Consider the following 19,085-nt stretch of genomic DNA (forward strand, 5'->3'; position numbering starts at 1 on the left):
TGATTTATCCTGTTTATATCTTGTTTGTCCATGAGTTGTCTGCATTCCCACAACAGACTGTGAGTTCCTTGAAAGCCAGTAGTGTCTTTTACCTTTCTTTGTATCTCCAATACTTAGTACAGTATTTGGCAGATAGAAGGTGCTTAATAAATGTTTACTAGCATAATTTTACCTCCTTGCTGCTCCTCCATGATCCACCTCATGAGATTTCACTGGTTAATCCACGTCTGGGCTGCTCTTCCTCTTCATTTCTACCTCCTATTTTCCCTAACTTCCTTCAACTCTCAGATAAAGAACCATTTTAGGCAATAATCCTTAATCTTACTACCTTGTCTTCACCATTAGACTATGAGCTCCCTGAGAACAGCAATCATGTTTTTTTTTTCCTTTCTTCGTTTCCCCAGAACTTAGCATAGTGCCTTGCACATTCTCAGCACTTAATAAATACTACTTGATAAATGCTCACTGATTTTCAGTAAATTAACCCCACCTCAATAATCCCTCAAAGCAAAATGGCTTGTTTTGTTTGCCTGATCATTTGTTTGCTTCACTTTTAATTTTTAAATTAGTCTTACTTTCAGTCAGGCTTTTATAAATTCCCGAAGTATTCTGAGAAATTGAGATTTGGGAGGATTGGTGACATCCTATAATTTATTTACCCTAAGATCTGCTGGTCAGAGTGGGGATAACACGTCCCCTGAAGGCTCAGTGACATGTCAGTAGACAGTGATGCAATAAAGTTTTGTTTTTATTGCCAGTAAAAGGTAGCACATTATCCTAAAAAACTTCAAGGCTGAATTTTCTTTGAGATAACTTTAAGTAATTTTACTTTGTCCATTCATTTCAGTTCAATTCAATAAACTTTATTAAGTAATTACTGTGCACACAACCCAGCACTAGATACATAATAAAGAAGACCCAAAAGCACTCCTCTGAAGTCAGAAGACCTGGGTTCAAACCTTGCATCTGATGTTTTATTGATTATCATTTAACTTCCTTGGACCTCAGTTTCCTCATCTGTTAAATGGATAGGTGTAACATTAAGCATCCCAACATACAGGGAGGCCTGTCACAGGTTCTTAGATCTGCATTCATAAAAGGAAAGGCAACTTTTGAGGGGTTAACTGTTACTTTAATCAAGCACATATATCATTCAGCTAATTCAAGGGAGACAGCACCCTGAATTTCAAAGAAAATACAGAGAAATTAAAAGTCAACAGACGGGGCTTTCTCTGCCTGAATTCAACAGACAATTGGACCCCAACTGTCTGACCATAGCTACCAGAGAGGAAAGCACTGACATCTAGGTTTTCAAAGCCAGGAGGCTCTTTTAGTAGTTTCCCAGAGTCCTCACCTGGCCAAACAAACACTTTCGGTCAGTAAGCCCCAAAGTAAAACTACACTTCAGAGTCTTTATACACTTTTTAGAGACAGAGGGCATCCCATCCCTTGAGAACCAGTGTTTCATTAACAAAAAGCATGGACCTTCTTACAAATCTTCCCAGGCCTGACCATGGGTGGGAAAGGTCCTCCTTAATCACATTCAAATAGAAGTATATTTCTTGATTATACTAAAACAAAAACAGCAAAAGATCCTATTTTACTTGCCATTACAGCGGAGTGAACAAGATAGGCCCTAAAGTCCCTTAGACCTCTAGATCTTTTATAATATGATTAATTTCTAATTAATTTCATCAAAATATACAAGGATAGTGTTCAATTAGAGGTAGCATTCACCTATATACGTGTAGATGTAAAAAGAAGATATAAGCAGGAAAGAAGTTTTCTAAGAAAACTTCCTGTTTCTAAACAGTAGAATACAGAAATTCAACTTGTTTTAAAGAGTAAAAAAGTATACAAAGTTTTTTGCGTCTTAAAACTAAACCTTGAAATTAATATGCACACAATGAACACATTATTTCCCCCATACCTTCATTTTAGGCTGTGAGTGAACAATTTCTGTTTTTTTCCCTACAATCCAGGACACAAAGGAAATGCAGCAGCTAACAGATGACCTGTAAGAAGAGCGAATGCCAGTGCCTAGATGTCTCCTCATTCTGCCCTCCCTACACCAATCCAGAAGGCCTTGAGACTCTTAATGGCTGTGGGTCTGGAGATAAGGCTTGCTTAGCAACCTACAGCCAATGCAAGGGTGCTATTTCCAAGCCATAAATGTCCCAATGATTTGAGAATTGCTAGATGATTGGTGTGCTTCAGAAACATGACAATATTTAAATGTGGAAATTGACACAAACTAGATCACTTGGAACACTAAGGATCTTTTACTTAAATGGAGACCTATGGGGTGAATGAGGAAGGGCAGAAGCTAGGTACCAAATAAGAGACTGACTGATTCAGGAATACATAATCACAGGGCTAAACACAGGAGAAACTGACACTTTCAAAATAACAAATGGCTATGAAATATATCGACACTAACTTCATTTAGGAACCTCTTAGAGACTTATTTCATGTAGTTTTACTCTTTATATTTAAAATTTTTAATTATTTAGATATCAAACACGTTTAAATATTAGAATATATACTTTATGCATCTTTATTATTCAGGAAATGCATTCTAGCATGCAAATTTTGTTGGTAGTTACACACGTAAAGAGAGTTGGAATAGGTTAACAGAGAATAGGCCTTGGCGCCTGGATGACCAGCGGTCGAAATTCCACTTCTGACAAAAACTGGCAGGGTGACTCTGGGAAAGTTACTTAGCTATTCAGCACCTCCAGGTAACAATTAAAGAATGGGTGCTAATTCAAATTAGTAGATGTTTTCTTACCTTAGGAGTTCTCTATACCGCAAAGCCAGAATAATCCTCTCAAAAAAAAAAATATTACAAATATACAGGAGTCTCTTCCCCTTATTTTATAGATGAGTAAACTGAGCACCAGATACAGTTAACAAGTAAAAGAGCTGAGGTTTGAACTTACAGCGTCTTACTGCAAATCCAGCATGCTTTCCTTTATACATACTGCCCTTATTTATTCACTCATTTCACACAAACAAACATCTATTAATACACCTGCTTTGTGTAATTCCTGTGTTAGGAATATTGTTCAGTCATGTCCTACTCTTTGCGACCCATTTGGAATTTTCTTAGCAACGATACTGGAGTGGTTTGCCATTTCCTTCTCTAGCTCATTTCACAGATGAGGAGACTGAGGCAAAAAGGATTAAGTGATTTGCCCAGAGTCACCCAACTAGTAAGTGTCTGAGGTTGGATTTGAGTTCAGAAAGATGAGCTTCTCACTCCAGGCCGAGTGCTCTACCCACTGTGCCACCTAGCTCCCCTAAACATTATATACAGCTTTCAGCTATTAGGACGCTGCTGATGACAATGGACCGTCCTGGATTTCAAATCTATCAGCGGTTCTAAACAATCAGTTGACCAAATACAATGAACCAACGTAAAGTCATTCATCAAACCTTCTCACCTCTGACATGATACACAAAATCACAAAATGTAGTTTTATAGATCAAGTGTTTCATCTTTATTAATATTCTTGTATTCCTACTACTAGACTTCCCTTAGAGTAAGGCCATTTTATTTTATGGTAGACATCTGGATAATTGGTTAGTACAGAAGTTTATCAATTCCTTTACCACACAGATGTATTCAATTCAGTTAGAGACAGCAGTACTGCCTGGTAGGGAAAGAGCTAAAACTGAAGTCAGGAGAGACTTTACTTTAAAACCAGCTTTTCATTCCTAAAAGTGTGCAACTATTAGTAAGCCGTCTTATATATCTATATAATGGGAGTAATAATGCCATCTGTGCTAACCTCATATACTTATGAGAGTCAAATGAATAACATGTGTAAAGTATTTGTAAGTGCTGACTATTAATTCAAGTCAGCAGGCAGCTATGTGGCAAAGTGCCCGGTCTGGAATCATGAAGCACTGAGTTCAAATTAAGCCTCAGACACTTACCAGCAGGGTGACTCTGGGAAAGTAACAACCTATTTTCCTCAGTTTCCTCATTTGTAAAATAATCTAGAGAAGGAAATGGCAAACCACTCCAGTATGTTGCCAAGAAAACCTCAAATGGGGTCATGAAAAGTCAGACATGCCTGAAAAAAATGAATCCATAAACAACAAAAGATCCGAAAATTATTATTCCCTAATAATCATTTAAACAAAAATGCAAAATTTTGTATTCCAGTACTAAACAAAGGATCAGTAGAATGCAGGGAAAATTATATATATGCATATATATGTGTATAATATATATGTATTATACACATATACAAGCATATACCCATATACATGCATGTATACACATACAACTGAGAATGAAAAGCATATATACATATATATATGTATATATATATATATCTTGGCCTCCAACCCCAGAATTAGTTAAAAAAGACTATTGCTTTTAATTTCCAAGGGGTACTTTTCTGAATCAGTCAGCTTTTCTGAAAGAACAGAAAGATATGGACACCAACACACTCAATTAGTATAGTGAGGAATAACTAAAAAATGTTATAAAGGGAGGGAAAAAAAAAAAACAATTCCACCGCTACAGGAGAGAAAATTTAAAAATGAGGAAATTACAAACAACATAAGGACTTGATAAACATGCATTTCGATCAGTAACACTCTCTTTTTCCAACCTTAAAACGTAGCCTCTAACCTTTGTTTCTCCTAAGGGGCAAACTACTTCAATTAAAATCTTGCTTTTATAGTTCTGGGGCCACATAATTAAGGATGTGGAAGTGTCTAATCTGGAGATATATGCCAGGATTCCTTAGCTGTTACACCTCAGCTCAAGTAATTGGATGAATCCCAGGAAAGGAACAGTCAAAGTGAATAGGCAGTCATTTTAATTTCATCCTATCACCCCAATTTAATATTACTGGTTAAAAAAAGGGCACCCTATTTCCTTTTGGGCAGTGGAAAGGTGCAAAACCCTGAAGTTTTTCTTCCTCTTGATTACTGTTATGTTCCTTCCTTTAAAACAATTCCTTCTCAGTCTCCATACATTGAGTTCCTTTGATACTAGAAAGTAACAAACAGTGTTTCAAAGTAAGCCAACTACTCTTTTTTTTTCCTTCCTACACCAATAAGCATTCACGGTAGTAAAAGAAAACATGTCTATATAAAGCCAGCCGTCAAGGTCATATGCTTGAGACGCAGAGCAGAAAAGACAAATGGGTTTACATCTTCTGTAACCAACAGAACCTTGAATTGTTCCTTCTGAAAAGAGCATACATTAATAATACCACACAAACTTATGAATTGTTTGAAAGAAAATGCAAGTTCAGAATAATCACGGAAATAAAAGGAGGGTATGGGAAGACCAGAGTTCAGTTGTCACCTCTAACACATTTCGTCTGTGTGACCCTGGGAAAGTCACCTAATCTTTCAGTACCATTCTGCATTGGTGGAGGGAGTTTTCTATATCCATGACCTCAAGGACTTGGACTAAATCAAGGAATAACCTGCCAATTCAAAAAATTTTCAGGCACAAATAAACCATACCAGATAACTTTTTAAGGTCAAACAAATGCTGTTATTTAAAGATACAGTCTGAGTTTATTTCTTTCAATATTTCAAAAAACATGATTTCATTGGTATAGATATTCCCTTCACCAATTCAGATTGCAATTCTTTTAGTAAACAGTCTTCGTGTAGAAAAAATTAAAATAAATCATCACCTTGGTGGTCAAGGTTGTCTGATGAGGTTCATCATGTCAGAACAGACGTACTACTTTGCTTCTGGGCTAATAATTGGGAAATTCTCCAGCTTGCTATTAACCTTCCAGAAGGCACAGACTGGGAACCTAGATCACCTCCATGCCTAGAGGAGCTATTAGAATAATCCTAGGTGAAGTACTCCAGGCCTATACTATATAATAGGAGACATTCTACATTGTATAAAAAGGAACCATTCCCTCCTTCTAATTTTGGTGATAATTCTGCTGCCTATACTGATGATATAAAACATGCATATGCTATTAATTCTAAAATTTAAAGTCAAGGGCATCTTTGTAAAGAATGAAATTATTTTTGTCTATTTTAAAACTCAGTACAAAATGAAGATCTGAAAAACCTTACTCTTGACCAAGAAAAGAAAAGAAGGATTTTTTTAAAAAACAAAGGATGATCTTTGGCTATTTTTAAATCTTTGTCTTAACCCTACTATAGCTATTTCTGGCTTTCTTCCTAGTCCATGATGTCAGGAGGCTGTTTCTAACTTTCAGCTCTTTCTTTAAGATTCTCTCCTTCCAAACAGTCAATAATTTGTAATTTGCAGTAGAAATTGAGATCATCAAGTTTACAGTAACATATCAAATCTCATTGTCATCCAGACATGGTCTTCATCCTATTCAGGTAATCCTAACTTTCTACAAGAATCAAGAATTCTCTTATGTCTACATTCCTTTTCAGTGTCTGCATCTTATCATAGCCCCATTCCCAAGTTCTCTTCCTCTCCATTTGAATTCATTAAACAATTTAACTAATAAAAACTGAGCTCCTACCATGTGTAAGGTAATGCACTATGAACTGGGGGAGATACAAGAATGAATAAGATATAGTCACTATTCTAAAGGATCTTTACCATGTAATAGAAGTGAAACAAGTATATGGACCCTATGTTAGTGGAATCTTAAATTCAGTTAAAGAATAGCTAACATTTCTGCAATCTTTTCATTTCTTTAAGCATTTTACTTCATTTGCTCCTTATATAAGAACCCTGTGAGGTAGGTGCTATTATTATAATACCCATTTTACAGATAAAAAATGAGGCTGGAAAAGGTTAAGTCCAGGGTCACAAGAGTACTAACTTCCTGAGGTGGAATTTAAACTCCATTTTTAAGTGAGCACTCCATCCACTACACCATCTAGTAGCCACATAAGTTTACAACTAACTTAAAAAGCAGAGTAAGAGAAGTCGCCTAAGCAAGAGACAAAGGGTTCTGAGATTAAGAGGAGAAAAAGAGTTTTTATATCTGAAGAGAGGGACCAGGAAACCTTTCCAGAAAAAGTTGGGCATTGAGTTGAGAACTGATGGATGGTCCTTTAAAAAGAAAAATTGCAAAGTAGAAGGTTTATTCCAGGCAGAGGGAAAAGCAAGCACTAAGTAAGTTCCTACCTCCTAAGTCTTCTCTTCTACCTAAAGTCTTCACTCCTTTAATACAGAGCCATGACATGATCCCTCACTATCCTGACCTCTCTAAGTGTTACATACAGTTTTGAAATATATGGTTAGACAGTCTGTCTTCTGCTCTTGGTTGTTACTCGTTTACTAATAAGTCTCAAACCTTAGTCTCCACTGCTAATTTCCCAACCTCTCTTCAATTCTTCCTACAGGATGTCCCAAAAGTTTTAATTCAGTTCTAAGCTATTACTTAAAACTTTCATAGCTTAAAATATTGAAGCTTAAAATTGCCCCAAATTTCGGGGGCACTTCCTGTATAGTGTTATAGCTAGGGCATTTCTAACTCAAATATCCTCCCACAGTCTAAAACTAAACAAATGTAGAAAGGCAGCAAGTAGATGGTGATGAAGTTGAAATTAGGAAGAACTAGGTTCAGAACACCTACTAGATATGCAACCATGGGAAAGTCATTTAATTTCTTTAAGTCTTGGTTTCCTCATTTGAAAAAAATTAGGTGTTCAACTAATGGCCTCTAAAATCTAATCCACTTCTAAATTTATCATCCTATGATAATCATGATAACAACTAACAAAAATCATTATCTTTAACCTTGAGAACTCTTATTCCATTCCATTTTCTCTACTACAGCTGGAGATTTTGTCCATTTATCATCAACCAGATACCAAATCCTGAGCATTTTTCTGTAGTATTCTCAAATTCCATCTTCCTCAGCCCTAGTGGCTCTAACTAGTTTATGACTGAACTAAGGGAATGACTTCTTTTTGCTGGACTTCTTGCCTTTAGACTCTCGACTCTAAAACGCTGTCTGCAGAATAAAACATCACCTTCCAGATTACTTCTGGTCATGTCACATATGTATTCTGAATGTAAGAAGCTCTCAACTGTCCCTGGACAATTAGCCTCCAATTTCGCCTTCCCTCTCTGCCCTAAAGTCTGCTCCGATCAATCAAACTGGTAACCATTCCTCACTTAAAATGCTTTTCCTAAACCTTTTCATCTCATTTCAGTTGCCTCACATCCTAGTCTATGATAATATCTCTTCCTTTCTTTGAAACATCAAAAAGTCTATTCAGATTATCCCATCACAATTTAATAATTCCTGATTCTTGAGCTATTCCAGCAGTCCCTTTAGATTCATAATTTTCTTTAAAAATACACTGTCTCTATCCAATTGGTTGTACAATCAATCAATAAACATTTGCTAATCACTGATATCCTTACTGACCATTCCCATCAAACTACAAACTCTTTCAGAGTAACAGCACTTTTGGAAGTAACTTCTTGGAGTACTTTAAGCTCCTCTCTGCCTATGATGAACATGCCACAACATTGATTATAAAGATATTATAGTGATAATAATGTGGCTTTGAATGATTTTTATCATGTTCACCAAAAAAAATACTTGCAATTAAAAATTACAGGTCTTTTTCCTAAACATAAAAAGTTACTGTTTCTGATAATTTATATAACACAAGGAATTCCTGGCACTTAGTGTTATTCCTACACTACTCCAGTTTTTTTACAACTTTTAGGGTCTCCCACAATTCCTGCCTCCCCAAATACACACAAATACACACACACACACATTGTATACACATATGCTTATTCCTAGGTCTCCCTTACTCTCTGGATGTATGGCCCCTTTCCCTAGAATTCAGTTCTGTACCAAAACTGTTCACAGAGAGTGATTCAAGATTCTTCAAGTCATCCTTCAGAAGTCACTTGCCAATTCTCCAGGGTGAAATTCAGCACCAACTCTTTTAGAAATCCCAGTCTCCACCTCCAACATCCTTGGCTGTTTATACTAAGCAGACTGGCGCCTGCCGTCCCCAGCCTCTTTTCACTCTTATCACCCCTTCCATGTAACATACCCATCTAGATGGGTAGTGGGACAACCTGGAATCCATTGACTAGTTGTAAAAGTTGGGGGAGGGAGTAGTCTTCCTGGCTGCAAAATTAGCAGTTACTCTCCAGTTTTCTTCAACTCCAGGCACAACCAAGATGTGAGCTGTCCTGTGGTGAAGTTCTCCACCCTAGATGGTTCAGTTTCTTGGGAAGGATAGTATGAAAGTTTCCTGATCTTCACTCATTCCCTGCTAGTGTAAATGGAGGTGACTGCAGAAGGCTGTGAAAATTTCTAGCTTTATCAATGGAAAATGTATTATCTAACAGTTCAGAAAGGGAAGGGGGGAGCCACGGTTTGAGTGATGGTCAGAGTTTAGTCGGTTGTTATCACAGCTGGACTTTCTTGCCACTTAAACCTTATCTGACAGGTGAGAAATTTTTCATCTCCTTCCTTTCCAGTTCAAGAAAACAAAACTGCTCCACACCATTCAATTAACTCCTCAGTTCTAATTTAAAAGCTAAGCAGGGTCTGCGAATGAAGACGGAAGGTTGTTTCTGAAACAGCTCGGAGAGCATCCCGTGGGAAACTCTTCTTAGGTGTGGGCTAGAGGATTCTGGTGGCAGAGATGCTTCATGGAAAAGACACAAGGGAGAAAGGGTGGGATGAATGGAAAGGAGGAAGATAAAAATCGTGAAAATGGAAGGGGCAAAAAATGGGTGTGGGTGGAGGGATGTCCTCATATAGTAGGTAGAAACACCAAGAGAGGAAAAAAGACAGGCAAAGATAAGTAAGGAATGAGAGGGCTGAGGGAAGGAATCTAGAGGGATGTTCTGGACGTCGGCGTTGAATCCGTCCTCCTAGCAATATCCAAACCCTCCTAGATCCCAGAACCAGTCGGACTCCTGGTCTGACCCCAACGGAAAAAGACACTTAGCCAGGGTCCGAAGTGGCAGCAGCAGAGGACCGAGAGCACTGGCCAGGGGAGAGCTCGGGGAGCGCCCCCTATGCCAATAGGGCCAGAGACCCAGAGACCCAGAGGGCGGGCCGCCTTACCTTCTGGTCGACTATGGAGCAAGCCATCTCCCGGACGTGAGCCAAGCTGTACTCCCCCGAGGAGTCCTGCAGCAGCAGCACCGGTTCCCGGCTCAGCCCGATCTGGAGATGAAAGGAGATGCCCCCGGCTGGAGCCAGAGCCTGAGCCAGAGCCGGGGTCGGGACCGGGACCGGCCCCTGCGCCAGGGCAGACGCCGCCGCCGCCGCCGCCACTGCCACCGGCAGCAGAGGGCTGGGCGGCCGGATGACCGGAGGGGCACTCATCGGAAAACTGCCCCCGGCGGGGGTGGGAAGATCGGGAGAGAGGGGAGCCCAGGAAGGGAGAGGAGAGGGAGCGGGCAGAAGCGAGAGGAGAGGAGCACCGGGGAGAAAGGAGGGGAGGATGAAGGGAAAAGTTTTGCAGCTGGAGAGCGAGGCGCTTCTTGCGGAGCCTCCGCGGAAAATGAAAAACTTTCCGGAAAAGTCCCGCGGCCAGAGGAGGGAGGGGAGATGAGGTTCGGGACGGGAGGGGGAGCAGGGGAAAATGGCCGAGGCCAGGAGGAGGATACGGCCAGGAAAAGGCAACCGAGGGAGCCCGGGCCCGGCCAGCCAGCGAGCAGGGGGTGGGGAAGCCGCCGCCTCCGCCGCCGCCAAGATGTGGCCGCCGCTCGCGGACTGGAAGCGCCCGGAGCCCGGGGGCGGAGGAGCCCGAGAGGGGGGACACGGCGGGGAGGGAGGCTGGAGGGCGGGGAAGGAAGGAACCGAGGGGCGGGCACAGCAGAAGCCACCACCCAGTGGGCGCCGGAGCCGCAGGAGCCCGGGTCGGGGGCGTCTGAGGGACCCCCCCCCCGGGTTCTCTGGGTCCCCGCAGCCTCTCCGCTCGCCGTCAGGGACTTTCCCCTGGCTCGGGAGTCTGGGAAGCGGGCAGGAAAGGGCTTGGCTCCTCCCCGGGGAGTAGGACGTCCCCAGGGGTCCCCCGCTGGGGAGGATGCCCTGCTGTCCTACCCCAATTCCCCCCCTCCCTATAGCGCCTTTCGTTCTCCGTCCTCTCTCTGTGCCTCCCCGGTCACTTTTAAGGATTATAAATTGACCCCTTGCCGGACCCAGGAGGGTCTTGCAGCTGCCAAGTTAGCGCCAGACCCGCCTACATCCTAGTAGGCGCCTTAGGGGAGGGTGGGGACCAAGGGGGTAACTGCAGCCACCACTACGCTCCCCTTTCTCAGGAACCTACTGGCAGCTTGCCCACCCGGGTGGGAAGCCAATCTGAGAGGAATTGGATGTAAACCTGTCACTACCTTTATCTCTGTGGCCCCACCCGCTACCTCCACCCCTGGCGGCAGCGCCCCCTCCCCACCCCCATTTCCCCCCCGTCTCCCTAGGCGCCAGGCATAAAAAGGGGAAGGGGGATGGGTGTCTCTCCTTAAGAAAGGACTTATTCTCCCCGAGGATGGGTGGGAGAGGACGTGTGAAGTCTTTCCTCTGCCTTGCTGCCACTGAAGTCCGTGCCCCCACCGACCTCTCTCCTGTCAAAATGAAGTTCTTGGCTTAGCCTCCAGGAGGAAAAGCAGTGATGCTCTCAGCGCTAGCAGGGGCTAACCCTGCTCCCCCTCCCTTCAAGATGGGGTAGCTCCCCAACTTTAGGCTTCTGGACGACCTCAATTATTTGGTGGCTTCACTATACTCAGTGAAAGTGAAAACGGTCTGCCTCCTGTAATGCAAGCCTCGATTCACCATTCCTTAAGAATGGGTTTATTAAACCTTCCTACATTTTCTTGCTCTTTCTTTTTCTTTTCCTTCTTCCTTTTCTTTCTTTTCTTCTCAAAGGCTTAACCCTGATCTCCTATAGTCATTTTAATGAATTTAGACAGTTTCACCCTTGGATTCTTCTTTCCTGCTTCTTCCACCAAAGATCTATGGAAAAAGAAATTTAACTTTTTTTCTTTTGCTTTTTTATCAGTATCTGATATGGACAGAAAGGATAAACGTTTATATTTGTTACTTCCTCTTTCTTGGCCATAGACTGCCTTCCTTCACTATTGGAAGAGTGGAGCCCTGTTGATGTAAAAGGTTCAGATGAAGCTAGACAGTGGTGTGTGTGTGTGTGTGTGTGTGTGTGTGTGTGTGTTTTCCTGAAGTCAGGATCCTCGTGATTTTTAAGGAAATTTCACAGGAGATGGATCTACTCTTCTTTTCTTCAGAGTTTTGACTAGCTTTTCCTGAACAAACCAGACCTCACAGGATTTCCACTAACAGAAGAAATAGTGATCCTGTATCCAACTAATTACTAAGGAGCTGGGAGTTCTCTCTCTTCCCCCACTCTACCTTCTTTTTAAAAGTTTCAGTAAAATGATCAAGAAACATAGCAGTCTTTACACCAAAAGCAAATGGGGCAGAGAACAGTGAAGTAAGTTATTGCACTTTTCCTCCTTATACTTTTTCTCAATTTATTCTTTAAACTCCTAGAAAATTAAAAGTCTTAAGGTAAAAATTCTATGATGACATTGTCCAGCTAGAGAAAAAAATAAAATTAAGAAAGAATAGGAACAATGGATAATCCCATAGAGTAAGTACCAGTGGCAAAAACACTGGCTCTGGAATCCAAAGGATGTGTCTTCAAAAGTGGTACTTAATGAGGGTTAATGAGTGACCTGGGGCAAATCCCATAGTCTCCCTCAGTTTCTTCATTTGTAAACTAAGAGGTTAGAACAGAAGGTCTCTGAGGTCAACTTCAGATTATCTAGATAGTCAAAACATCTACTTTATTCTAGTTTTGACCAAATAATCACAATCTTTCATTCATAGAAATAATATTACCAATGTTACATTTTACTAAAACATTGTCAACTAAATAATCATACACTAAAAATAGCCATTGGTGTTGGTGGTCCTTTCTGAATTTTGGCTCCTCACAAAATAATAAGTAACAACAACCAAACAGAACTGTACAGAAGATCACATAAGTCTTCATGGATAAGTCAATATCCTCCATGCATGACATCTGAATATTACTATTTAACCATAATATTTATAAAGTCTATTGTAATAACAATTCATGAATTTATAACTTTTTAAGCCTAGCAAAACACTCATAGATTGTCTGGTTTGATCCACACAGTGAGTCTGTGAGACAGATGCAATTATTATCATCCATTTCATAGATGTGGAAACTGACTTTGAACAGATCAGTGACTTACCCAGGGTCAAGGACCTAGTAAATATCTGAGGTGGGATTTGAATTCACCTCTTCTGAATGCCAAGCACTTTATTCATTGTGCTCTGTTATCTCAAATATGCAAAGCACTAACCTGATGTTGAGGAGGGGAGGAGAATTTCAGTACTTTGTTTTTAAAACACTGAAGTCTTAAATTGTGCATTTATGATAGTTGTAGTAGAGTACAGTACAAGTTGTACTATTTCTCTTGCGAAGTCTTTGTTAGTCCAGATTTCTGTGAACAACATCCCTTGCTGAAAATAGTTGAGTTTGTTGTTCTAATACAAATTAAGATTGATTAAAAGGTACATTTGCCCCCCTTTAGAAAACAGAATGAAGTCTGCACTTTCCTACTTGGTTCCCCAGCTTCAATATCCTGGAAGGCTTGTGCTTGGAGTTGCCAACTCTAACTGTAGTACAGTGTTCTACGGACTTCAGCTCTCATTAAGTCACTGGGGCATTCAAAGCCAGAAACAATGAATGGAACTACTTATGTACTTTTTATAAAGGTAGAAAGGAGCTTCTATTCCATTTCTCAGTGCCCACTGGCTACTAATATGCTAACCTTACATCTTTTCTTACTGATTCAGTGTTATGTGCATACACTTTTCCACTGTGACTAACAAGGGTATCTAATTTGTTGTTTATTGATCCTGGTCCAAACATTTTCTATGACATAGAACTGGGCATAGAGGTCTCTAGAACTGTATTTTATAGTGCTTAACATGTTATTAGTTCTCTGTAAAAAGCATGCAACAATGAATGAATTTAGAAAAATCTGTAAGAAAAAATAAAAAGGCATAATGGGTCCAAGTTACATTTTGGGTCTCTTCCTGGAAAAAATATTCTTGAACTGAAATTCTGTATGTGTGGTTTCTTATGCTTGATTTGGAAAATGAATTTTTTAGGGAGTCTGGCATATTTATTTCTGAGTGACATAATCAGGAAAAATAGTTTTTCATGGTAGAAGAAAAAATAATTTGTTTTGTTTGGCACAAAGAAATTTTAAAATGACTTTATTTTTCAAATCCACAATGTGGTTAAAAAAAAAAAGATGTACATTCTACTAGGTTGGAAAAGCAACACATTTTAATTGAGGAAATTTATGTGGAAGGGGAAATAGCATTCTATACAATCTCAATTATTTTCTCTAATAAGCATTACCCAGATGTGTACACCCCTGTCCAAATGTTTCTGGACTTCTAGTAGATGTGGTGTACTGGAAAGAACAGTGACCTGAAGGAAGATCGTAACTAGAATCCCAGCCCTTCTATTCACTGTGTAATTGAAGACGACTTACTTCATTTCTCTGGGCAATGGCCCCAACTCACACTCACTGGTTGGGATCCCCAGGGGATATTCTGTGGTTCTACACTCCTGAAACTACCAGTGATAACACCAGCATGTTTATCCTTAATAACCAGTCGGAGGATGTAATTGCAACAAAACATCTCCCCCCTAAAACTGCAGGACACTGCTCTTGCTGACCTTGCCTTATAGTCTATGTCAATTACCTCTGGGTTTCTACTTTATCCTGCTCTGATGGACATCCTTGGATACTGTTTCAAAAGGAACATCCAATAGGATGCTATTTCTCTACTTAACTATAGTGCCCACCACCTCCAGCTTTGGACTCACCTGTCATCCTATCTTAGAGTAGTGTATATGTATATAATGTGTACATATAATGTATACATTTTTGGAAAGATCTGAAATCCACACTCTGGGACCATCAGGGGTCTCAACTCTAGGGACTCTCAGAAAAGAACATGGTTGTCAATTCGCCTGCCAAAGATTCAGTATGAATCTACTAATGGCGTTACTCTAATGGACAACATCAGTTGCTTCTGCTGTAAAACATTGCTTTCTAAGAGATGTAAGGAAAAATGTGAAGAATGAACTTTCAAGAGCTTCCTCCAGAGCTAGGGTCTTCCTTCATAGCTAACTCTCTTCTTGACAAAGTCTAACAACCAGTAGAAGTTCAGCGTCACGTAGTTATCTTAACTCAATGGACAATGCCCAACATATCCATCATATTGAAAAAAGCACTTTCTTTACTATTTGTTATTGGGTTTTAGGAAAACTTTTATACGCTATGGTTGGGTTGTTTAGAAAAACTCCTAAGCTCCTCCTTTTCATGTAAAATAAAGGAATTGGACTAGATGACTTTCCCTTCTAGATCTCAATCATATTCCATGTCCTTTCATTCTTTGCATGTCAGTTTGTATAAACCCTTTTCTTCACATTAAATCAGATTAAATGTATAGCCTGCCTATACATATAAAGACAACTCACTTTTAACACTCAAAGAGTATTTAGACAAATTTGATCTACAGCAGGTGTTATTTCAGCACATGAAGTGTCAATAAATAGAAAGAATAATCTTTAAAAAAAACACATTGAATTTTAAATTACTTCCAGGACCCAAAAAGTCATTGAGCTACTACTGTATTTACTCTTCTTATCCCTTCAGATGAAAGGATTGTATTTCAGGCTGTAATCCAAAAATTTTGCTGTTCTTCTTATACTTGACTGTGGGTCCATTCAATCCAACAGAGACTTATCTAAGCACCTTTCTGGGAGACAACCTGCACAGGTACTGGGGATTCAAAGGTCAAAACAAAGCCATTTCTGCCTTCAAGTAACTTGCTTTCTACGGGGATATAGGTCTTATACCTATTAATATAAAGTTCACACAAAGAAATTTGAAGAGGGAGAAAGTACTAACATCTGGGGCAATAGAAAGTGATACCTGAGCTGTCATTTGAAGGTTACTAGAGAATAAGAAATACAATGAATGAATGAATGGAGAAATGATTAAGCACTTTATGCAAAATGCTGTGCGAAGGGCTGGGGATATGAATAAAGAAGAGAGTCTAGAAGCTTACATTCTAATAGACCACATATATGGAAGATCTCAGCTGCAAATCAGATGGAAAGATTCCAAAGGTCCTTAGGACACATTGGCAAAGTAGGCAGTAAAGTGTCTTCTTTAATGTCCACTGATAAAATCATATCAGTTCCTGATATTGAACCATTTGACGATGCCACGGACTTTGGTGGCAAGAATTTTCTTTTCTGGGTCTTAAATAGATATGTCTGCAGTACCTGCAGCAACAGTTGCCAGGTTGCATATCCACAGAGGTTGCTTCTTAAGATGATGGTTGTGTGGGAGTAGTGTGTGTAATCCTCAAGGCTCTTGGATTCTGGGTACTGGGCTGCCCCTTTCAGGGTTCTAAAGAGCCAACTAGTCAAGATGGTGGTAGTGGCCTGATTAGCTTGGCACAAGCTGTCTCTCCTAGGGTGCTTTGTTTTATGTATGGCAATTACATGACACTTGGTAGGGATTATCAGCCGTTCTCCACAGGCTTTGAGAACTGGGCTAAAGGCATTATTAGTAGTATGTTGGGTGAGAGAGGAGTCAGGGATGCTGTCATTCTCAGGGCTCTTGTGCCTTTCTACTTGTTGGAGCCAGTTTATCCACAGTTGTTTCTGGTAGTGATGAGGAAAGGGGGCCCCTTCCCCTTTCGTTGCAGCTGCTGGAACTGGGCTGATGATTTGGGGATCATTGCCATTCCCCAAAGCGCTTGGGCTCACCATCTTGTGTTGTCTAAGGGAAGAAGACAGTCAAGGTGATGGTGATGATGGTCTGACCTGCCTGGGACATGCTTTTTACTGTCTCTCCTTTAGGGTGTCCTGCTGTCTTAGCTAGGTTGGCTTGCCTGGTAGAGGTGAGAAGGAAGTGCCTTAGGGCATAGATGACTTCTGTGAAAAGGCACATGTAATCAGGATGACTGTCTGTATTGACCATGATCCTATTATTTACTCCTGGGACAATGCATGTTCCCTTTTATTCTTTATCTTAATACATACTGATTTTAATATATGCTCATTTGAGACTGACTGTTCATACTGAAGGACGTTCATCATTCTGTGTATTTCTTTGGCCCTCAAAAATTAATTTTTAATTTGGTTTCAGAAAAATTAAATAATTTTCATCCGAAGTCAGAGAGGCTTAATATGCAGCAGCTAGGTAGTGATATGGATAGACCTTTGGCGTTGTAGTCAGGAAGACCTGAGTTCAAATCCAGTCTCACACACTTGCTCTTTGTGTGTCCCTGTGCAAGCTGCTTTAACCTCTGTTTGCCTCAGTAAAATGTGGATAACAAGAACACCTACCCGCCATGGTTCTTGTGAGATTGAAATAATATTTGTAAAAAGCATTTAGCATACTTGCATGGCACTTAGTGAGTGCTATGTAAGTGCTATTTTATTTTCATTATTATTCACAACCCTAAGATAGATGTTCATTTTTCAAGGTACATCCTATCCATCTTAAAGCCATGGCTTTGTTTGAGAAAGTTTTAGGTTAACTTTGCAGAAACAGAGTATTGACTATTGATTTAGAGGATCTGTATCTGAGTGTCAACTCTGACTCTTCGTCCCCATGTGATCTTTCTTGGACAAGTCACTTCTCCTCCACAGGCCTGCTTCTTCATAAAATGAAGAGGTGGCCTGTATCACAGGTGTCAAACATGCTGGCCAAATCAGATTAAAATGTAATCAGGAAAAGCTTAACAAAATAAATAAAAGACATTACAATATAGGTCCATATTCTGGAAGGAGAGATCTGTTTCTGTCTCAGTGAGATACCAGTGGCCCTCTCATGCCCTTTCTAGATCTAAATTTATGGTTCTGTTTTGGAAAGCTGAATTATGGCTATTTGATTAATCAGAGAAGATGCTTGAGAAGTTCTTGGGAAGTTCACAACTTCCTATTCCACAATCATAAATATTTGCTGTCTTGGTATGTTCAAATGTTAGCTATAACCCTTCAGGGAAAAAAAATCTCACATTTAAATTATTACATTTCAATATTCTTAATAGCTTACTTGAGTAATCAGGTATAGTAATTTAAGAGATGATTATTAATGATGCAGTCTACATATATATGCCCATAAGTCTGCCTTGTTCATTCTGAATTATTTGGGGCAGATTGTCCAAATGTGCATATTATTACTATTTGTAAGTAGAAGATAAAATTCCTTGAAGGCAAGAACAATTTTTCTCTTTTTGTCTCTGTGTCCCCCTGCCCTGTAACAACTAGCACAGTTCTTTGTACGTGTTGTTGTTAATCTTTTTTCAAACATGTCTGACTTTTGTGACCCCATTTGGGATTTCCTTAACAAAGATATTGGAGTGATTTGCCATTTCCTTCTCTAGCTAGAGGAAACTGAGGCAAACTGAGTTAAGTGACTTGCCCAGAATCACACCGCTAGTAAGTGTCTGAGGCCAAATTTGAACTCAAGATGAGTCTTCCTGACTCCAGGCCCAGAGCTCTATCCACTACGCCATCTAGCTGCCCTTTTTGTACATATCAGATGCTTTAAAATCTCATGATCATAGGATAATAGCTCTAGAACTGGAAGACCTCAGGTGCTGTTGAGTCCAACCTCTTCATTTTACAAAAGAAGAAAGTGAGTCAAGAGAGGAAGTAATTGCTCAAGGTCAAACAGGTCATAAGTAGCAGAAGCAGAATTTAAACCCAAATCAATTGACTCCAAAGCCAAGGTGCTTTTCATTATATCATATTCCTTCTTTATGTTTTGTGGATCAAAGCAAAATACGTATTTAAATAATATTATAATTTAATTTAAATAATTTTATAATTATTTTAATTATGTAAGATCTCTTTTAAGTTCACTTCTCAAACCTTACTGACTTGGTAGATTTAGTGTCCAGAGGGGCTGCACTATTTCTCCAAGGGTTCAAGGCATAATCCTCTGGGTAGTTACCCATCCAACATGCTAATCCATAAGCCCCCACCAGCATGCTTCTCCTTAACAAGCTTCTAGGAGT

The 19,085-nt window shown here is 40.0% G+C and overlaps 1 protein-coding gene across 4 annotated transcripts in view; it reads right to left on the reverse strand.

Annotated features, from left to right (window-relative positions):
• PRKD1 (protein kinase D1) overlaps positions 1-11,025 on the reverse strand; it is a 435,004-nt gene extending 423,979 nt beyond the window's left edge. For 2 of the 4 annotated variants that reach the window (XM_072622713.1, XM_072622714.1), the window contains exon 1: positions 10,038-11,025. In XM_072622713.1, the coding sequence (XP_072478814.1) occupies positions 10,038-10,301 (264 nt within the window). In that variant the 5' untranslated portion in view covers positions 10,302-11,025. The remainder of the gene's footprint in view (positions 1-10,037) is intronic. The other 2 variants (XM_072622711.1, XM_072622712.1) reach the window with 2 other exon arrangements.
• Positions 11,026-19,085: the final 8,060 nt, after the last annotated feature.

Source organism: Notamacropus eugenii, chromosome 7, assembly GCF_028372415.1.
Source record: "Notamacropus eugenii isolate mMacEug1 chromosome 7, mMacEug1.pri_v2, whole genome shotgun sequence".
Taxonomy (NCBI): Eukaryota; Metazoa; Chordata; class Mammalia; order Diprotodontia; family Macropodidae; genus Notamacropus; species Notamacropus eugenii.